The sequence below is a fragment of the Oncorhynchus masou genome, chromosome 24, assembly GCF_036934945.1.
Source record: "Oncorhynchus masou masou isolate Uvic2021 chromosome 24, UVic_Omas_1.1, whole genome shotgun sequence".
NCBI classification, from domain to species: Eukaryota; Metazoa; Chordata; class Actinopteri; order Salmoniformes; family Salmonidae; genus Oncorhynchus; species Oncorhynchus masou.
Window position 1 is genome coordinate 97,269,608 of NC_088235.1, and position 23,108 is coordinate 97,292,715.

The 23,108-nt window shown below is 43.0% G+C and overlaps 1 protein-coding gene across 2 annotated transcripts; it reads right to left on the reverse strand.

The window, feature by feature from the left end:
• Positions 1-1,752: 1,752 nt before the first annotated feature.
• b4galt6 (UDP-Gal:betaGlcNAc beta 1,4- galactosyltransferase, polypeptide 6) lies at positions 1,753-23,060 on the reverse strand. Of its 2 annotated transcripts, none has more exons than XM_064935786.1 (9): positions 22,500-23,060; positions 16,302-16,418; positions 15,838-15,951; positions 14,744-14,868; positions 14,061-14,177; positions 13,680-13,867; positions 12,847-12,969; positions 12,643-12,744; positions 1,753-6,267 (listed from the first exon to the last, which is right to left on the reverse strand). In XM_064935786.1, exons 1-9 carry the CDS (start codon positions 22,612-22,614, stop codon positions 6,120-6,122), a joined length of 1,149 nt encoding a protein of 382 aa, XP_064791858.1. In that variant the 5' UTR covers positions 22,615-23,060; the 3' UTR covers positions 1,753-6,119. The 2 variants fall into 2 exon arrangements, with proteins under 2 accessions (XP_064791858.1, XP_064791860.1); XM_064935788.1 differs by lacking the exon at positions 22,500-23,060 and adding an exon at positions 18,051-22,480.
• Positions 23,061-23,108: the final 48 nt, after the last annotated feature.

A 23,108-nucleotide genomic window follows, 5' to 3' on the forward strand; every position in this document is an offset into this window, starting at 1 on the left:
TGCTTGACATCTTGGGAAAAATCTAAAGAAATCAGCCAAAACCTAAAAAAAAAGAAAAATTGTCCATTTCATCCTTGGGAGCAATTTCCAAACGCCTGAAGGTGCCACGTTCATCTGTATAAACAACAGTACGCAAGTATAAACACCATGGGACCACGCAGACGTCATACCGCTCAGGAAGGAGACACGTTCTGTCTCCTAGAGGTAAACGTACTTTGGTTTCGAAAAGTGCAAATCAATCCCAGAACAGCAAAGGACCTTGAAGATGCTGGAGGAAACAGGTACAAAAGTATTTATATCCACAGTAAAACGAGTCCAATATCGATATAACCTGAAAGGCCGCTCAGCAAGGAAGAAGCCAGTGCTCCAAAACCTCCATAAAAATGCCAGACTACGGTTTGCAACTGCACATGAGGACAAAGATCGTACTTTTTGGAGAAATGTCCTCTGGTCTGATGAAACAAATACAGAACTGTTTGGCCATAATGACCATTTATGTTTAGAAGAAAAATGGGGATGCTTGCAAGCTGAAGAACACTATCCCAAACTTGATGCTGCCACCCCCGTGCTTCATGTTGTGGGGCTGCTTTGCTGCAGGAGGGACTGCTGTACTTCACAAAACAGATGGCATCATGACGTCAACATTAAATGGATATATTGAAGCAACATCTCAAGACATCAGTCAGGAAGTTAAAGCTTGGTTGCAAATGGGTCTTCCAAATTAACAATGACCCCAAGCATACTTCCAAAGTTGTTGCAAAATGGCTTAAGGACAACAAGGTCAAGGTGTTGGAGTGGCCATCACAAAGCCCTGACCTCAATCCCATAGAAAATTTGTGGGCAGAACTGAAAAAGCGTGTGCGAGCAAGGAGGCCTACAAACCTGACTCCGTTACACCAGCTCTGTCAAGAGGAATGGGCCAAAATTCACCCAACTTATTGTGGGAAGCTTGTGGAAGGCTACCTGAAATGTCTGACCCAAGTTAAACAATTTAAAAGGCAATGCTACCAAATACTAATTGAGTGCATGTGAACTTCTGACCCACTGGGAATGTGATGAAAGAAATAAAAGCTTAAATAAATCATTCTCTCTACTATTATTCTGACATTTCACATTCTTAAAATAAAGTGGTGATCCTAATTGACCTAAACCAGGGAATTTTTACCAGGATTAAAATGTCAGGAATTGTGAAAAACGATGTTTAAATGTATTTGGCTAAACTTCCGAATTCAACTATGTAGTCTTGCACAGTTATTTCTCTATGTATGATCTCTTTCTGTTTTGGCCTTTTGACAACCTAATGATAATGCTGAGTTCATAACCAAGTGAGAAGGTGGTATTTACTACATACAAATGGGATAAATAAAATATAAAATAAAAGGATTTTATCACCCCTCCAACTGGTCATTTCTACTGGGAAACTCGTCTATCATCTGAGCTCCGACTTCTCCCACATGCTGACCTCTGACGTCACCTACTAAGGAAATGCAGTTATATGCAACAAAACATTTATAAAAAGCTTTCTATTAACATGGCTTTTTGCTTAAAAGTATGATCGTCGTACTTTTAGTTAATGGATTACGCAGCTTGCTGGCCATTAGCCATTCGGCGTTTCTCAATGAGTTCAAAACACACAAATGCATCCAACTGGTAATTACCACATTCCCGCTTGGTTTTAAACACAGCATAAGAACCAGCGGTCGAAGATGCAGGAAAAGAACACATTCAAAAAAATCTGTCAGATTTCAGAGGTGTTTCCCAGAACCTGGCAATGAAGTTGTTTATTCATCTTTTGTTGACAAAAAGAAAAACAACTTTACAAAGTCTAACAGTTCAACTCTAGTACTCTTTTACTGGCTGTTATACCAAAGATTGTGGAAGATTGACAAGATGGCTAACCGGTCGGCTTCACCATGTAAAAAGTTGTCTGATGTCTGGGGGGAATTATAGCACATGACTATAGGCAACAAAATTGCAGAACAAGACAGAACTGCGAGAAGGTGTGTGGCGCATGAGAAGGCGCTACAACAAATTAAGGTCTTTTATTTTCACAACTGTGTCCTCAGAACAATCTAAAAATTACAAACCCACAAAGTCGAAATGAATATGCCTGACCTCAAATGAGAATTTATGATTTGTAGACCAGGTGACACTAATTTTAAAAGTCACTACTTCCTCTGCATCATTCTGCACTTCCTGGCGGATGATAGTAACGCGAGAGTCTGCCCTCTGGCTCCAGTTATGACTCTTTGTTCAAACAGAGCAGAGCATATTGAGGAGACTGGAGAGCTGAGGATTCAAGAGGATTGTACATGGTCCAAGCAGCCAGACCTCTGAACAGCAGAAAAATTGATTACGGACAATCATTGATACACACCTACTCAGCCCATTGTCATGGAAACGTATCGTGCGTCTTAATCAGAGCAACTGACTGAAAAAAAAATGAATTTGAAAAAAGTGCACTCTAACTTCAGTTCAAAAACAATCCAAACCTTTACCTTTCAAGCAAGAATGTAAAGTGAAAACCGAGAAAAAAAGGGAAAAAGGCACAAATATGAATACTGCAAAAATGTAATAGTCCACATTACTGTGTAGTGGTGAATATAGTCATTTTAAAGAAGAAAAAACAAACAATACAGAGGCAGTAGGAAGGGTGAGGGAGGTCCTTGCCCTCCTCACAGGTCAGCTGGGGGTGTAAACCAAAACACTTGTGACCGGGTGTAGCCAGCACACTGCCCGGCGGCCCCCTAACCTACCCTTCCCTCCCCCCAGAGGCAATAACAATAAATAATGTACAACAGAGGGTGTGGCCATTTGGGACACAGCCAGAACACTGATCCTAGACCAGCTCCAGTGATGGATGCTTTTCATAATTAATCTCTTCAAACTGTTCCCTGAACAAAGTGAAAGAGACAATATAATAGGATTAGATAAAAAGAAGCGGATCCTTTGTAGCAAGTAAGATGACGGGATCCAGAGAAAGAAGCCACCGACTCAGTGTCTCTGCTACAGTAACTCATAATGCCCTCAAAAGAGGGACGACAGCTAGGCTGCTCACATCTTCTGCAACGTATAAAAACAACGAGAGCATTTATCCAACATTGCAAAGATCTGTTATGGAGCATAAGGCATAACACAAGAGAAGCCCCAAACACTGACCTATACCCAGAGCCATATACAGAGAAATACCTTGTATACAGTATGTCATAGGTATATCGCTTTTAATACCTTGACCCTGATCCCTATGATCAACACTAGTCTGTCAGGTTTCTCTCAACACTGACAAGTTACTGAGACACAATAGAGGATCATGGGAAGAGAATGAAAAGGGGAACGAGTAGAGATAAGTGCAGAAGAGAGGTAGGTAGAATGATGATAATGGGTAACAGAAGTGGAACTTTGGCACGGTTGACCACCTCCAAAAGAATGTCATTACTACCATGTCTTTTTAGATTCTGTCTCGCCTCATCTGATTGGTCAGAAATACAACATTGAGGTCTTATGTGACCATTGTAGCCATGTCGGAGCCAAACCAAACACAGACTTTAGCCTGGTGCTTTGTTAACCACTTTAGCTTATGAGCAGAAATGACTGTTCCTCCCCAGCACTACAAGAGTGACAGGACCGAGAGTGCAAGGCTACGTCCCAAATGACACCCTACTCCCTGTATAGTTTACTTCTTTTTACCAGGATGCATAGGAGTCCAGTCAAAAATAGTGCACTTTAGGACACAGGGTGCCATTTTCAACAAACCCCATGTTTGGAGCAGGACAGGAGTATCCCAGTTTGATTCACACTCTCGTTCTCCTGCATTCTTGCAGTACTGTGATGGAGAAAACCTGGGTTGTTTGGATAGAGCAGTTCTACTTGAGAAGTACACTTGACAAATGAACAAATCACTAGGATAACACAGAAAAGTACATCTATGCATAAATATGAAGTGTATGAGAAACAACTATGTACAAGAAAAAAACGCTAAGTAAAAAATAAAATTCCTCCTACATTTTTCCTTGCTAATATTAGTGCTAAATATTTAAGAATTTCAAGTCTTTATGGCCCAAGTTGCAGTCTGTACCATTCAAGAACAGGGTTAGCTGTTAGCATTAGCTTCCGTTCTCTCATTCTGGCCCCTCTCAATGCCTTGCACGCTTATTAGGAACACGCCACAGTTCAGACCAATAATGTATACAAACCCTGGATTGCTATTGGCCAGTAAGAGGCTTTGAAGCCACCGGTCAGTAATATTGGCACTCCAGAAGAAGCAGTCCTCCATAGGAATGAATGAAATTCTACACAGGACAAAATTACAAGTATTTTTGTTGTAGTAATGGGGACAGTAGCATTAGAACTTTCAATAAATTATACTTTAAGGAAAACAAATTATTTGTATGTTTACTCTATTACACACTTAATGCATACTTTTAAATTGTGAGCTAAACATGAATAAATGCCTTTCTACAGTTTCAAAAATATATATTTTTTTTGCGATGTAGACGTAGTGCCAAGATGGAGTGGTGGTAGCTTCAAAACCTCGCCTGACGTCAGTCATCTAGTGTATATATAAATTATTGGTTCAGACAGACACACTGGCCAATCTGCAAGCTCACACTCATTAAAGACACCTAACATATGCTCAAACACATGGTCCAGTTACCTAATACATGAGACACACACGCTTGAAACATAATCCTGTACCAAACACACTGTCCACACTGTATAAACTCCTCCATAATAACAGACTACAAATACCAGAGGAAAAATGACATCCAGCTTTAGAATCTCCAGTCTTAAGCTCTGCTCCAGGTTGTTGCAGGTGGCTTGCTGTTGAAGGCTCAGCAAGCCTGACATAACACCCTGGACCAGAGCGACTATAGACCTCTGACCTGTCTTTCTGTACAGGAACACCCTCCATAACATCAGTCTTTTCACGCAGTGCACCTCGAGGGAAAAAAAGACACAAAAGGCTAAACTGGAACAAAATATAGACATCTCAAAATGATATAAATTATAATTAAAGAAAAAAAATCATCTGGTAATAAAATAAATTAAGGCATGCAAAATGTCAGCCTAAGAGATTGGTATATTTTCTTTTTTAAGCCACCTATTGTTAGAACATCTTTCCATTTAAATGGAAGAACCAGGTAAGTCCTCAGGAAGGTAGCTGCCAAAACAAAATTAAAATCCACTGGAATAACAACAGGCTCTGAGCGTTTAAAAGGCTGAATATTTACATACGTGTTCTATGCTCGAGCTTGAAGAGTCAAGTATTTACATACGTGCTCTGTGCATCATGCGTGTCAGCAGTGCAGCAAAGGAACAGCAAAACACTCATGTGACACAGAGAAACAGGATAGTGCTTTAAAAACATCTGTTAAAAAAAGGCAAAAACTGAAGAAAAAAATAAACATTTGACCATTTCAGAAAATGTACATCACAAATAAGTCACCTTCACTTAGCGCCTGTCCTCTTTAAGGAATATGTTTCTTTTTTTTTTTTTAACCGGTGTAAAAATGATATAAAGTGAAGACACAAAATGTCTGTTGGCTTGTAAGGTGATGGTACTGAGATGTTAAAAGTGAAAACTGTGCTGAGCTGTGAGATAAAGGCAAAGTCCCAAATGGCACCTTTTTCCCCTATATAGTGCACTACTTTTGACCAGAGCACTAAGGACCCTGGGCAATATATAGGGAATAGGGTGTGATTTGGGAGGCAACCAGAGAGCCATGGTTCTGAGGCTGAGCCTGACACTTTAAGGCTTTGCAGTAAACATCTGATGTGAAAACACTGCCTCTCCCTCCTCATACTGAATCATGACATGTTGATGTTAAGTAGCTTAGTAGCTAAAGCCAGCATGGACACATTGACATGCAGACACACACACACACCCCATCTCAACATCCACAATCCTCACAGAACACACACACAATTGTTCGATTAAACAGACCCTATGTCCCTTCCGCTTTCATATTTTAGTTGGACATTTTCTTCAGAGTAAGGTTTCTTGGCAGCGTTACACGGTGTGCCTCCCACCACACCCCCAGCCCCCCTCTGCCCTGCTTTGGGGTCCCAGTTGGAGTGTGAGGGGGTGTGATGAGGTCAGGTACAGTGGGGGTCAGAGTTCAGTAGTCTGTAATGGGGGCCAGGTCAGGGTGGAGGTCCACGGTGATGTTCTTGTACAGGGAGCTCAGGGAGATCTCAGGGGTATAGTTGAGGTTGTTCAGTCCATCCAGGTGCTGCCTTTCTTTGGAATACCTCAGTAACTTGTACCTGGAGAGAGGACAGGGAGGGTGAGGATAAGCGAGCAGTTAACATCCATACTGACAGTCACAAAACGGCATCCGTTATAAATACATATTCCCTAGGTGCCCTGAACAAAAGTAGTTAACTACGTAAGAATAGGGTTCCATTTCAGGTGCAGACACAGGGAAAGAGAGGAGAGGTGGTGCAGCCAGCCGTTACAGTACGATTTATACCTGGAGTCACAGTGAAACCAGAGGATTGGCCTAGTTCGTTTGGTGGAAACATGAGAGAAGGTGAGATACTTGTGCCTGGTGATTTACAGGCCCTGAGGTCCAGCGTGATGACTCATTTGTGGGCTGTCACAGTGGTCAAACACACCTTATCTGTGGAATTCATGGAGAAGAGATGTCCCCACAGATCCCTGGGAGCACGGACACGTTGGTGTGAAGACTGATGAAAACTTGAGGAAATTAATGTTAGTGTGAATTAAATTGTAAATGTTTGGACTGTTTCAAGAGTTAATAAAGAGCTACGAATTTTGATATGTTTTATTGTACTGTAAGTGGTACAGATTTGTTTGTCGGACAGAGGACAGTTCAAAGAGGGAGCAACACGGTGCGTTCCTATAATTTAAATTGAGTTGATTAGAATCTGGGTGTGTTTTCCTGTCTTTTGTTTTTAAAAATGTTAATATAAGTTTCTGCTTGAATTTGATTTAAAAGGACAGTGAATTTTTCCATACTTTGAGAAGTTGCTAGCAAGCTCCTGTGTGTATTACACACAAATGTACTCTTAGAGATGATTCTTAACTGAAGACATGGGGAACCACGTTAGTGCCTTCAGAAAGTATTCATAACCTGACGTATTCCACATTGTGTTACAGCCGAAATTCAAAATATGTTTCATCCTCACCCATCTACACACAATACCTCATAATGACAAAGTGAAAACCTGTTTTCAGACAAATTTGCAAATGAAACACAAATCTAATTTACATAAGTATTCATACCCAAGTCAATACTTAGTAGAAGCACCTTTGGCAGCGATGATAGCTGTGAATTTTTCTGGGTAAGTCTAAGAGCTTGCCACACATGTGTTGTACAACATCTGCCCATTATTATTTTCAAAATTCTTCAAGGTCTGCCAAATTAGTTGTTAATAATTGCTAGACAGGTCTGCCATAGATTTTCAAGCAGTTAAGTCAAAACTGTAACTTGGCCACTCAGGAACATTCACTGTCTTCTTGGTAAGCAATTCCAGTGTAGATTTGGCCTTGTTTTTAGGTTATTATCCTGCTGAAAGGTGAAGTCATCTTCCAATGTCTGTTGGAAAGCAACCTGAACCAGGTTTTCTTCTAGGATTTTGCCTGTGCTTAGCTATATTCCGTTTATTTTTTATACTGAAAACAACAGGCATACACATAACATGATGCAGCGACCCCTAGGTTTGAAAATAATGGTGAGTGATACTCAGTAATGTGTTATATTGGATTTGCCCCAAACATACAACTTTGTATTCAGGACAAGGGAATTGCTTTGCCACATTTTTTGCAGTACTACTTTTTATTTAACTAGGCAAGTCAGTTAAGAACAAATTCTTATTTACAATGACAGCCTACCAAAAGGTCTCTGGCGGGGTTGGGATAAAAAAAAATATAAGACAAGACACACATCACGACAAGAGACAACACCACATAAAGAGAGACCGAAGACAACATAGCACGGCAGCAACACATGACAACACAGCATGGTAGCTATACAACATGGTAGCAGAACAAAACAAAGGGAAAGAAGGTTGAGACAATACATCACGTTAGTGCCATGTTGAAAACAGGATGCATGCTTTGGAATATTTTTGTTCTGTAGTTTCCTAAGTTTCCTTCTTTACACTCTGTCAAATCAGGTTAGTATTGTGTAGTAACTACAATGTTGCTGATCCATCCTCAGTTCTCCCATCACATCCATTAAACTGTTTTAAAGTCACTACTGACCTCATGGTGAAATCCCTGAGCAGTTTCCTTCCTCTCTGGAAACTAAGTTAGGAAGGACACCTGGAGCTTTGTAGTGACTGGGTGTATTGATACACCATCCAGTATAATTAAGAACTTCACCAGGCTCAAAAGGGATATTCATTGTTTTTTTTAACCATCTACCAATAGGAGCCCTTTGGAAGACCTCTGGTCTTAGTTTGAAATTCACTGCTAGACTGAGGGACCTTACATATAATTGTATGTGTGGGGTACAGAGATAAGATGGTCATTCAAAATCCATCTTAAACATTATTGCACACAGAGTCCATGCAACTTATTAAGCACATTTTTACTCCTGAAATTATTTGGGCTTGCCATAATAAAAGGGTTTGAATACTTATTTACTCAAGACATTTCAGCTTTTTCCATTTATGTGTAAAAATAACTAAAAACATAATTCCACTTTGACATAGGGGAATTATGTGTAGGCCAGGGACAACAAAAAAATCTCAATTTAATCCATTTTAAATTCAGGCTGTAACAAAATGCGTAAAAAGTCAAGGGGTTTGAAGACTTTGAGGGCACTGTAAGTCTTAGTCTATTGGTGATGGTAATTTACTCTGAGTAGACTAATGTATCATGTATTTCATGTACACCAATTGCTTTTTATGACTAATACATTCTATTAGTCGAATTGAGTAAATGCATTCCTGGTTTATGGAGTAATTATTTGATTGACTATACACTCTTATAAATTTAGTTTAACTACTATTGGTAGTTATCTACACCAGTGGTTCCCAACCGTTTTCATTTACTGTACCACCAACTGAATTTAGCTCTGCCCGGAGTATCCCTGAAGTACCCCCTCATGTACATTTTACCAGTAGGCCTATGGTCTCATGAGTCTTCTCAAGTACCCCGCATGAATAGGACAAGTACCCCTGGTTGGGAACCACTGATTTACACTATACATGCTTGGATAACAACTTGACGTCTCTGATCTGCTTGCTCAAATTAATGCTAGAACTTTGGTTGCCAGGATTAGCTATTGTATAGTCTCGTAATAATTGTATCTAGTCTCGTAATAACTGTATAACGGGCAAGTTACACATATGTTCATGGGGCGGCAGGGTAGCCTAGTAGTGAGAGCGTTGAACTAGTAACCGGAAGGTTGCAAGTTCAAACCCCCGAGCTGACAAGGTACAAATCTGTCGTTCTGCCTCTGAACAGGCAGTTCACCCACTGTTCCAAGGCCGTCATTCAGAGACACACAGCTAGTTGCATTTATTCACATAATATTGGAGTCAGATTAAAGAATGTAGTTATTATATTCAACATAAATAGTTGAATAATTTCCACAAAACTACATTAGCACTTAGTATTGACACCAAATCAATTACACACCACAGGGATCCTTAGCTAGCATAATGACACCAGGGGGATCCTTAGTTAGCATTAATGCTAATGAAATTAGGGGGAACCTTAGTTATCTTCAGCATTTGATTTAACTTATTAGGATCCCCATTAGCCGACGCCAATACGACAAGTAACAACAAAAAGACAGACAAAATACATTTATTTATAATACATACATTAAAAACATCTATCAGTTACACATACAGTGCATTCGGAAAGACCTTGACCTTGACTTTTTCCACATTGTATAAGACTTATTTTAAAATATTTCTCTCATCAATCTACACACAATACCCAATAATGACAAAGCGAAAACAGGTTTTTAGAAATGTATTAAAAATAGAAACAGTAATACCTTAATCAAATAAGCATTAATACCCTTTGCTATGAGACTCTAAATTTAGCTCACGTGCATCTGGTTTCCATTGATCATCCTTGAGATGTTTCTACAAATTGATTGGAGTCCACCTGTGGTAAATTCAATTGATTGGACATGATTTGGAAACTGAGCAACCGGGGGAGAAAGGCCTTGGTCAGGGAGGTGATCAAGAACCCAATAGTCACTGACAGAGCTCCTCTGTAGAGATGGGATAACCTTCCAAAAGAACAACCATCTATGCAGCACTCCACCAATCAGGCCTTTACGGTAGAGCGACCAGACGGAAGGCACTCCTCAGTAAAAGGCACATGACAGCCTGCTTGGAGTTTGCCAAAAAGGCACCTAAAGGACACTCAAACCATGAGAAAAAAGATTCTCTGGTCTGATGAAACCAAGATAGAACTCTTTGGCCTGAATGCTAAGTGTCACATCTTGAGAAAACCTGGCACAATCCCTACGGTGAAACATGGTAGTGGCGACTAGTCAGGATTGAGGGGAAATTGAACGGAGCAAAGTACAGAGATCCTTGATAAAAACCTGCTCCAGAGCGCCCAGGACCTCAGACTGGGCGAAGGTTCACCTTCAACAGGACAATGACCCTAAGCACACAGCTAAAACAACGCAGGAGTGGCTTCGGGACAAGTCTCTGAATGTTCTTGAGTTGCCCAGCCAGAGCCCAGACTTGATTCCAATCGAACATCTCTGGAGAGACCTGAAAATAGCTGTACAGTGACACTCCCCATCCAACCTGACAGTGCATGAGAGGAACTTCAGAGAACAAAATGGTAGAAACTCCCCAAATACAGGTGTGCCAAGCTTTTAGTGTCATAACCAAGAAGACTCGAGGTTGTGATCGTTGCCAAAGGTGCTTTAACAAAGTACTGAGTGAAAGGTCAGAATACTTATATAAAATGTAATACATTTAATCAATTTTAGAATAAGGCTGAAACATAACAAAATATGGAAAAAGTCAAGGGGTCTGAATAATTTGAATGCACTGTACACACAAGCATAAGAATACCAGAAGGTTCCTTAGTGTACGCTGATTCATTAGCATTAAAGCTATCTGCTCCAGTTGCAGAAGGAAAACCCTAACCCCAAAAGAGAAACTCTCCCCCTACTCTGAACCCCAGGAACAGGGAGTATCTGCTGTATGTGCAACAGCTAATGACAATCTAAATCATCTAAACGCTGTCCCTCCCTCCAGTGCTCTAGGGTAGAGTTACTCTGGAGGCTGTATGAGGATCAGTCCTCTAGGACAGAGTTACTCTGGAGGCTGTCTGAGGATCAGTCCTCTAGGACAGAGTTACTCTGGAGGCTGTATGAGGATCAGTCCTCTAGGACAGAGTTACTCTGGAGGCTGTATGAGGATCAGTCCTCTAGGACAGAGTTACTCTGGAGGCTGTATGAGGATCAGTCCTCTAGGACAGAGTTAGGACTGGAGGCTGTATGAGGATCAGTCCTCTAGGACAGAGTTACTCTGGAGGCTGTATGAGGATCAGTCCTCTAGGACAGAGTTACTCTGGAGGCTGTATGAGGATCAGTCCTCTAGGACAGAGTTACTCTGGAGGCTGTATGAGGATCAGTCCTCTAGGACACTAGTTGAGAGTTACTCTGGAGGCTGTATGAGGATCAGTCCTCTAGGACAGAGTTACTCTGGAGGCTGTATGAGGATCAGTCCTCTAGGACAGAGTTACTCTGGAGGCTGTAGAGGATCAGTCTCTGGACAGAGTTACTCTGGAGGCTGTATGAGGATCAGTCCTCTAGGACAGAGTTACTCTGGAGGCTGTATGAGGATCAGTCCTCTAGGACAGGACAGACAGAGTTACTCTGGAGGCTGTATGAGGATCAGTCCTCTCTGGAGGACAGACAGAGTTACTCTGGAGGCTGTATGAGGATCAGTATGAGGATGAGGATCAGTCCTCTAGGACAGAGTTACTCTGGAGGCTGTATGAGGATCAGTCCTCTAGGACAGAGTTACTCTGGAGGCTGTATGAGGATCAGTCCTCTAGGACAGAGTTACTCTGGAGGCTGTATGAGGATCAGTCCTCTAGGACAGAGTTACTCTGGAGGCTGTATGAGGATGAGACCTGGTTTACTTGAGTAAAGAGACATGACTCAACAGGGCAAAAGGGACTAGGCCAATGAACGGGAGGTTAAATAACTCAAAGCTGGCAGAGCAAACACCTACACAAACCCTGGAAGGAAAGCAACCCCTATTATATTGATCATATCTCTGTGTACACCAAGGCTAGCAGGACTACAGAATTGTGATAGTCAGAAATATGTCACACAGTTGACTGTTCCATGAGTACAATAACATTAAAGTTATTGTTAAGATGAATAGAAGCAATTTAAAGCGAACACCAATAAAATTTGATTTAAATGCAGCGACATCCCTGCCTGCAGAGGGCGCTGGACAACCTGCTCAATGGGGAGTAATGGATGAGGAAACAGCTGCATTCAAGTAGCGAGTAACACTGAACCCTATAAGGAGATAGAAACCTTTACCAGAGCAGAGTGTATTGAAAGAGCAAAACTAATTTGACGTTTACGGTAACGTTAGGTAAACATTCTTTAACATGGTGACGCCACCGGCGATGCACTGCTAATGCGTATGTTTGCTCGCGTTACTGACCTGCCGAGGAACTGCACTTCTCCTCGGTGGTGGTGTGGGATGGACTTGTATTTACCCATCTCTCCCTCCGGCCTCGTGACGTTCAGACCAGCATAGTGCACTCTGGGGGAGAGAAGGGGACAGATAGTCTTTCACTAAGTTACCCAATTAGATATTACATGACTGTCTCTCTCAAACACACAGACAACTGACAAACTCACTGACCTGTTCCAGAGGTCATCGTCCTCTCCTCCCCAGCCCCAGAATGCATTGGGAAAGCCGTTGATCTTGCGGAACTGCTCCACTGTAAGTCCACTCACGCCCCCGAAGAACTCACTGTAGGGTAGACTGTGCAAAACACACACAGACACTGTTACACATACACACGGACAGGGGACAGACAACTACATAGCCAAGCTCTGCCTGGGGAGCGAGTGAGAACCCTTACCAGTCAGTGTCAAAAGGTAAGCACCAAGCAACAAAGAACAAGTCTGGCTGTGTTACAACACACAATTAGGTTCAGACTACGCACAATACAGCCATCAAATTTAGAAGAGATGCACACATAACCAGAGAGGATAATCTGTTCATAAATTAAGCCTTACTTCAGGACCTTGTAAGAGCCAATGACAACATGGTTTAGCCTTCAAGCCTCTGTTTTACAGTCTGTTTAAATGAAGCGGTTTATTCCCAAATTATTCTCACATTGAACAAAACTCAGAGAAAATCATGAAAACATTAATTAATTCCTTTTGTTGTAGAAATAAGTCTGTAAAGAAAGAAACATGTAAAATATTTAACAATAATGACCATAAATAAATCAACATAAAGAGACTCTTCAGTACATGTCTCCCATACCATGCAGGAAGTGAAACCATAGTCTGGTTATGGGACAGCGTCAACTCTCCATGTCTCATCTTCGGTCACTAAACAAGATCAGAGGTCCTATTTTCCCCTTGAGTGAGGAGGCGGTCTAATGAAGTGCTTTTCTAAGTGTTTCTTGGAAGATGTGCCTGGGGCATTGACAAGTTGACACGCCAAGTGTTCAGGTGACTTACAGGTACATGTACTTGTCCAGTTTGGCTGCGAAGTGGCGAGGCATCTGACCACACCCGTAGTAGTTACGGTCATTCTCTGGGATGTGGTCAACATCGTGGAACACCAGACAGTCCCAGTCCAGATCCTTCATGGCCTCCAGGAAACCCACATTAAACAACATGGCTCTGTTGAAGGGCTGCGTCCCAGACTGAGAGAGAGGGAAAGATGGAGGAACGAGAGAAAGGCACATTAAATAACATGGCTCTGTCAACATCATAGATTCTATATTTCTGACCAGTGGGTGGCAGAGTTGACAAAACAAAGAGAACAAATAGGATGACAGTATAAATGTGGGTAGTAACAACAGATCTTGTTTACAGACGAACAGAAAATGGTGTTACCTGCTCGATGACGTAGTAGGCGAACTGCAGTCTCTGTCTCTGCAGTATGGGGGTGAGGTGCTGGAAAAGGATGGGAAGGTGCTCGTGGCGGTTACGGAACGGGATCAAGATGGCTACCTACACAAAGAGCGGGGACAGTCAGATATACATGCTGTGGGTATAAGCTCATGTGTTTTGAATTCAGGGGAAGCATAAGATACACTTCTAATAAAATAAAATAAAGATAGGTGAATAGAAATATGACTACAGTTACATTTCTATATTGATAACAGAGATCGGAAAAGTAGTAAAATAACTGACATGTCCACAGTCCTACATGTCCACAGTCCTACATGTCCACAGTCCTACATGTCCACAGTCCTACATGTCCACAGTCCTACCTTCCAGCGTGGTTTGCAGTCCTACATGTCCACAGTCCTACCTTCCAGCGTGGTTTGCAGTCCTACATGTCCACAGTCCTACCTTCCAGCGTGGTTTGCAGTCCTACATGTCCACAGTCCTACCTTCCAGCGTGGTTTGCAGTCCTACATGTCCACAGTCCTACCTTCCAGCGTGGTTTGCAGTCCTACATGTCCACAGTCCTACATGTCCACAGTCCTACCTTTCAGCGTGGTTTGCAGTCCTACATGTCCACAGTCCTACCTTCCAGCGTGGTTTGCAGTCCTACATGTCCACAGTCCTACCTTCCAGCGTGGTTTGCAGTCCTTGGGTCTCCAGTGGCCACCAAACTGAACATCCAGATACTTAGAGAACTTCAGATCAATCTCCTCCATAGGAATCTCAGTCATATTCACATCTATGGGACCCTCTGAGAATACACAACACAGACCTGTTTAACATCACTACAAACATCACTACTATTCATAGCTATGGGGAAGGACTCCCTACAAGAAGGCAAGTCAGTTAAGAAAAACAATCTTATTTACAATGATGGCCTACCAAAAGGCCTCATGCAGGGATAGGGGCTTGGGATTAAAACATTATATAAATATTGGACAAAACACACAGCACAACAAGAGAGACAACACTACATAAAGAGAGACCTAAGACAACATAGTAAGGCAGCAACACATGACAAAACAGCATGGTAGCAACAACATGGTAGCAGCATAAAACATGGCAAACATTATTGAGCACAGACAACAGCACAAAGGGTAAAAGGTAGAGACAACACATCACGCAAAGCAGCCACAGGAAACTGTTAAGTGTGAAAAAAACAGCAGTGTTGCAGTTCTTGACACAAACCGGTGCACCTGGCACCTACTACTATACCCCGTTCAAAGGCACTTCAAATCTTTTGCCTTGCATTCACCCTCTGAATGGCACACATACACAATCCATGTCAATTTTCCCAAGGCTTAAAAATAAATGTACCCGTCTCCTCCCCTTCATCTACACTGATTGAAGTAGATTTTACAGGTGACATCAATAAGGGATCATAGCTTTCACCTGGTCAGTCTGTCATGGAAAGAGCAGGTGTTCTTACTGTTTGGTACACAAACTGTATGTGTGCCATAGAACAGTCCTCCCATTTGTCTTCAGACTTCACTGACAGCACAGAGGGGATTATCGTTAACGCAAAATATGTAACTTTTGCCAGAGCATCCATCTAGATCTAACCAGCGTGATAACAGCCTAGAGAGGGAGAGGCAGCACAAAGACACACCAAAGAGTAGCTTATCTCATGAGAGTAGTTACATAATATCATCACCTGATCTCAGTAAGATTCTCTTAGTTGGCAAATTGATGTTTGAAGGTTAGTATCCTGGTTACTTACTCATAGAAGGTAAGCGTTCTGGGCAGGGGAGGTTCTGGGCGTATGTGAAGTTCTCAGGAAGGTATGTGGTTGGTTGAACCATATATTCACTGGAGTTACTGCCATCTGGGTAATCTACAGAAACAAAACAATGACATGTAAATAAATGTTTTTCTTTGGACTTTTCCCATCTTCCCCCTTTTAGGTAGATAAGAGAGGGATCATGCTGATTAATAGGTAGTGTGTGTGTAGGGGGTGTTAGACAGCAGTTCAAACAACATGAGACGAAGTGCAGGCAAAAATCACAAGAACAGAAGGAAAATAGCAATTCTTACTCCCTTAAGATTGTGAGCGAGGGCCATTTGTGGGATTTCTGGCTGCCCACCGTCCCATGTTGGTTAAAGCACCGTCAAGCCTGCTACCCTGCTAATACAGGAGGTTGGCTAGACGGGGTCGGTGGGACGGGGGTCTCCAATCCAACTCACCTGTGCCGTTGAGGGTACTGTTCTTATTGGTGTAGAGTCTGATCATCTGGCCAATGGTCCTCACGTTATCCCTCAACATGATACCCTGGGCCTGCACCATGAAGAAGTAGGTGTTGGCTGAGAGAGGTAACAAGAGAAAGATGGGGAGAGAAGGGGAATACAGGTGCAAGGACAGAGCGAGAGAGAGATGAGGACGACGAGGTGCAGGGACAGAGCGAGAGAGATGAGGACGACGAGGTGCAGGGACAGAGCGAGATGAGATGACGAGGTGCAGGGACAGAGCGAGAGAGCATGAGGACGACGAGGGACAGAGCGAGAGAGAGATGAGGACGACGAGGTGCAGGACAGAGCGAGAGAGAGATGAGGACGACGAGGTGCAGGGACAGAGCGAGAGAGAGATGAGGAGGACGGGACGAGCGAGGTGCAGGGACAGAGCGAGAGAGAGATGAGGACGACGAGGTGCAGGGACAGAGCGAGAGAGAGATGAGGACGACGAGGTGCAGGGACAGAGCGAGAGAGAGATGAGGACGACGAGGTGCAGGGACAGAGCGAGAGAGAGATGAGGACGACGAGGTGCAGGGACAGAGCGAGAGAGAGATGAGGACGACGAGGTGCAGGGACAGAGCGAGAGAGAGATGAGGACGACGAGGTGCAGGGACAGAGCGAGAGAGATGAGGACGACGAGGTGCAGGGACAGAGCGAGAGAGATGAGGACGACGAGGTGCAGGACAGAGCGAGCGAGAGAGATGAGGACGGACGAGGAGAGAGAGCAGGGACAGAGCGAGAGAGAGATGAGGACGACGAGGTGCAGGGACAGAGCGAGAGAGAGATGAGGCGTACGAGGTGCAGGGACAGAGCGAGAGAGAGATGAGGACGACGAGGTGCAGGGACAGAGCGAGAGAGAGATGAGGACGACGAGGTGCAGGGACAGAGCGAGAGAGATGAGGACGACGAGGTGCAGGGACAGAGCGAGAGAGAGATGAGGACGACGAGGTGCAGGGACAGAGCAGAGCGAGAGGGACAGAGATGAGGATGACGACGAGGTGCAGGGACAGAGCGAGAGAGAGATGAGGACGACGAGGTGCAGGGACAGAGCGAGAGAGAGATGAGGACGACGAGGTGCAGGGACAGAGCGAGAGAGAGATGAGGATGACGAGGTGGAATACAGGTGCAGGGAGGAAGAGAGAGAGAGGATGGAAGAGATGAGGACGACAAGGTGCAGGGACAGAGCGAGAGAGAGATGAGGACGACGAGGTAGAATACAGGTGCAGGGAGGAAGAGAGGATGGAAGAGAGATGGAGGACGACGAGGTGGAGGGTGAATACAGGTGCAGGGAGGAAGAGAGAGGATGGAAGAGAGATGAGGACAACAAGGTGGAATACAGGTACAGGGAGGAATAGAGAGAGGATGGAAGTCAACGAGGTGGAACACAGGTACAGGGAGGAATAGAGAGAGGATGGAAGAGAGATGGAGGACGACAAGGTGGAGGGGGAATACAGGTACAGGGAGGAAGAGAGAGAGGATGGAAGATGACAAGGTGGAGGGGGAATACAGGTACAGGGAGGAAGAGAGAGAGGATGGAAGAGAGATGGAGGACGACGAGGTGGAATACAGGTACAGGGAGGAATAGAGAGAGGGACAGAAAGAGGAAGAGTGAAATCAGAAGTGTTTTGAGTGGTTCAATTACACCCCCTTCACGTACCAGTCCAGTGACTCCTAAGTGCAGTGACAGTAAATTAGCAGACTCACGTCATCAGCGTTAAAGCTTCCTCTCCCTCAGCCTCTTGGCCATAAAGGAACAACCTTCGCTGTCACCGGCCCAATGCCACGGTTTAACGCCCAGCAGCAGCTAGCGATGAGACGCACCGGGCCGACGGGCAAGATAAGAGGCACGATAAGAGGAAATTCCCCGTCTCAGGTTGCATCCTAAATAGCACCCTATAGTGTGCACTACACACTATGGTGCCCAGTCAAAAGTAGTGTGATATATAGAGAATTGGGTGCCATTTGGGACTCAGAGTCACGGTAGACTACAGACAGGCAGCAGAGCCCTGAATCATTTACCACTATTCACTACTGCAGCAAAACAGCCAGGGTGCACAGACACACCTCGTCAGCTAAGGTTACACACACACACACACACACACACACCTTGTCAGTTTACACACTCAAGCATTTAATCAAACACGGTCACATCATCAAATACACACACAAATTGCAACGCCACAAACTCACACCCCGAGACACCACAATCTCCCAGCCCCGCATTTAAGCACACCTTCTGCATGCCTTGCTTTATCACCCATTACAGAGGACCTTAAGTTGATCCTGTGTGGCAGTTCAGTTCTTTAATCTTTATAAGGATGCAAACCTGCCACAGCAAACAATGACAGTACTGTTGAATGATGGATTCCAGAAGTATGACTCCCTCTCAGTCTGCAGTGTGTGCGTGAGCACCCTGTGTATGTGTACAGTGTGCAAGCATTAATGTGTGTATGCATGAGTGTATCTACTTCGGTAAAGAGGACAGGTCAAGCACTACGAGCCCATTCCAATGAAACGCTAACGAATACATTCACAGACACCTTTTCAGGCTAAGTAACAAGGCTTCAACCAGGACTGCAGCTCTGACTAGCCTATAGTATAGCCTAACAGCATAAAGCAAATAAACCTTGTTACTGTTATTAGAGACCGTGTAAGACTGAGTCTGAACCACAAATATTTGCAAATCAGCGTCAGTGCTGTGCCATCACAACTAGGGCATTATCACACTTTGTAAGCAATGTAAAAAGCACAGATGAGGGTGTGTAACATGCTATTTGCTGACCGTAGCTAACTGTGGAATACGAACTGTGACCAACTGACTATATAATCCAGACCCATTACATAATCAAACTGTCCCAATCATTGGAGACAAGGCGCACAAACAAACGGAAACATCCAATATTAAGGAATGGAGGCCAGCATCCTGGAGTCGCCTCTTCACTGTTGACATTGAGACTGGTGTTTTGCTGGTACTATTAAATGAAGTTGCCAGTTTAGGACTTGAGAGGCATCTAGTTTGAGAAACAATGTACTTGTCCTCTTGCTCAGTTGTGCACCGGGGCCTCCCACTCTTTCTATTCTGGTTAGATACAGTTTGCGCTGTTTTGTGAAGGAAGTAGTACACAGCGTTGTACAAAATCTTCAGTTTCTTGGCAATTTCTCACATGGAATAGCCTTCATTTCTCATAACAAGAATAGACTGACGAGTTTCAGAAGAAAGTGATTTGTTTCTGGCAATTTTGAGCCTGTAATCAAACTCACAAATGCTGATGCTCCAGATACTAAACTAGTCTAAAGAAAGCCAGTTGTATTGATTATTTTATAAGGACAACAGTTTTCAGCTGTGCTAACATAATTGCAAAAGGGTTTTCTAATGAACAATTAGCCTCTCAAAAGATAAACTTGGATTAGCTAACAACATGCCACAGGAGTGATTGTTGCTGATAATGGGCCTCTGTACACCCATGTAGATATTCCATTAAAAATCAGGTGTTTCCAGCTACAATAGGCATTTAGAACATTAACAATGTCTACACTGTATTTCTGATCAATTAGATGTTATTTTAAAAATAGACAAAATGTGCTTTTCTTTGAAAAACAAGGACATTTCTATGTGACTCCTAACTTTTGAACGGTATTTTAGTTTGAAATTAGTTTTTGTCCCCACCCAGATAGTTGTGTCACTGTGCTCATCTGGGAGAGCTAACAACTTTGGTGACAATTACTACATCAGCCAGTCACTCCCGGATTTTTTGTTATATTTGCAGGGGGGAAATAGTTGATTTTGCTGCAGCAATCCTGACATTTTGCGTGGCAAGATGCTATGAATTTTTTGCAAAAATACACTGATGAGGGAAGATGTTTGTTGACGTGGCTTGATTTAGCCATATTATGCAGTGATTGGTAGAAATTGCGAGCCCCCTTTTTGTACTGTGCTGATGGGTCCATTTATGTGATAATATTGCAATGATTTGCCTCTTCTATGCAGAAATAGTGCAGTGATAGGTCCAACTTGCAAGCCCTCATAATATGCAGGGCATTGTTCATTTTGCTAAACACTTTGGAATCACAGAACCCCGCAGGGACTGAACAGCACACCACAACAAAACCAATGCCTCGACAGGTCATCCCAGGCCAGCCACACAGAACCAGTCAGTGGACAACACCCATGACATTTAGGCCTAAAAACAAATGTCCCCGCTCTATTTCTGTGCAGTTTCAAAATCCAAAATTTTAACCAGTAGGCCCCTAACATATGGTATACAAAGTCAGGTGAATCTCTTTTTGACCATCCAAACTAAACACATTGATCCATGTATTATTTTATTTTTTCTCTAAGTGCTGACTTTATCAGCTCCTCAGTAGAAACCATCCATGCATGGCCAGGCCTGAAAACTGCTTTGTCTGAGAGAATCTTTGAAGAGAAAGGGTTAGGTTTCAGCTAATGTGACAAATGCTATAGTAGCCAGAGTTGCCCAAATTGCAAATGTAGGCGGGACATAGTCAGTGGGAAGTTCCGGAGATATCAAACAGAGCATTACTCTGTGCAGTCTTGCCAACTCCTATGGTCATAGTTAAACATTTATGTAGTGTTTCCAGATTTCTATGAAATATGACCTATATGACTTACAATATGAGGGAAATAGTTTTCCTACCAGAAACAGGTAATTAAGCATGTTAAAAAGCACATGTTCTGTGTTGGACTGGTGTGGGTGTAAACAAACAAACAAACGGCTCCAAAATAACTTTCAAGACAAGTGTTAGCCTACTTGGAAACAGCTGGTCTATTGACATTTTCGTAAGCATTGGCTGACTAATGGTATAGACATGGGTCCTATTCTAGGTTACCTTGCTCACTCTCTGTTCATGTGAAAAAAATATAGACCTATCATTTTAGCTGTACTGTAGCTACTAAACCAGCTAGCTAGCAGGATTGGTCATGTGGACCGACTTGCAGGCTCTGTCAATGATTTGTAAATGTGGACAACCCCATATTTCCACCATGGCATGGCCCAACAGCATGACAGATGTTTATAAGAGCTTGTTGCCAATGGGTAGCTAACAGGCCCAGTCAATCATCAGTTAAATGTTCTTTATGAAATCCCTGAAAGAAAATGAATTAGTTAGGATAACTAGCTAGCTTATTACATTGTTAGACGGATGGTTTCGGAGCAAGCAGACAAGTTGCAAAATCCGGATCGCTCTCAGTCAATGTTGCTACAGTAACCAGTTACCTATATTGTGCTGCTAGCTAATTAACGGTAGTTGGCTACATTGTGGTGCTCGCTAACTGACGGTAGTTGGCTATATTGTGCTGCTAGCTAACTACCGGTAGTTGGCTACATTGTGCTGCTAGCTAACTGACGGTAGTTGGCTATATTGTGCTGCTTGTTAACTACCGGTTGTTGGCTACATTGTGCTGCTAGCTAACTAACGGTAGTTGGCTACATTGTGCTGCTAGCTAACTAACGGTAGTTGGCTACATTGTGCTGCTAGCTAACTAACGGTAGTTGGCTATATTGTGCTGCTAGCTAACTAACGATAGTTGGCTGGCTAGCTAGCTAGCAGCAACATAGCTCTCTCAAAAACCCTACTCCGAATGTTGCTAGGGTTTAAAACAGTTACATTCGCCCATATTTGGTTCCATGTGAACTACAATCCCGACGCTGTTTGCATTTAGAAAAGTGAATAATTATCGCTTTCAAACCGATTTTCGAAACATACGTTGATATGCACCTTATGTTTCACATCAGCAAGAAGTACATTTTTTTTAATTAAAAAATATATAATTAGCTAGCTATTGTAGCAGTTTTGCACAGATCCGTGGTAGTATTGTAGCAACATAACTAGTTAGTCGTGGATGATTGCGTTAACTTAGATCGACAAGGTACCGGTTCACTAACTAATCCTAACAGTTTGTAAACTAATCACTAGCTTGTCCGATTGGCCACACAGTCACGATGAATTAACTCTGATTTGAGTAACGTTAGCTAGCTAGCCAGCCAGCCATCCATCCATCCATCCACCTAGCTAGCAACAAGCTAATTAGTAACATTAGCCAGCTAGTTGTCAGGAAAGCATCCCTAATGATGCCATGGTTGGGTAGTAAGCGATAACATTAGTTTATCGTGTTTAGTTAGCTAATGAACTCACCTATTCCAGGAGCAACATATATGAAGTAGAGACACGTCGTTGACATGGAGAAGAAAACAATTAAGGCCAAAAAGGAGCGGTTCGATACCCGCAGCAGCCGCCTCCAATTCACCATATTTGTTTCTGATTTACCGCTAATCCCATAAATACTGTTTGAATAAAAAAATAATACTTAAATTGACATGTAAAAGTAGATTATATGGTCATGCAAAATCAATGCAACGACATAACCCGCATAATTTGAGTCGGGGATGCAGCGAAAAGGGTAATACTGGGATAGCTAGCCAAGCTGCCCAATCTTGGTTTTCCCGTCAAGAAATTTCCAGATCGAAAAAAATAGGCCTGCATCAGGAACTGCCAAGCATCAAAGAACACTGTCCATCGGGCATAGTGAAACCGTTAGCTACTTATGTGTAGACAAATAACTAATACTGGCACATTTCTTAGGAATACTCGTTATACTGGTCCATGCTTAGATATGTATATCTCGCCCGGCGTTGAAGGTTTAAAAGAAGACCATCGGGTGGAAGCTGGTCTGCACCGCTGCCTCCTCCCACCACACACAAGTAAGTCTCAACTATGTTTCCAAAACACTCACACTTGGCAAAC

What these genes read in the sequence shown, in the direction of transcription:
- b4galt6 (XM_064935786.1), bottom strand. Translation starts at nt 22,614, where the DNA reads ATGGTGAATTGGAGGCGGCTGCTGCGGGTATCGAACCGCTCCTTTTTG. An exon ending in ACTGCAAACCACGCTGGAAG is followed by an intron (nt 14,178 to 14,743) that starts GTAGGACTGTGG and finishes CTCTTTGTGTAG; the next exon opens with GTAGCCATCTTGATCCCGTT. An exon ending in GACGATGACCTCTGGAACAG is followed by an intron (nt 12,745 to 12,846) that starts GTCAGTGAGTTT and finishes TCTCTCCCCCAG; the next exon opens with AGTGCACTATGCTGGTCTGA.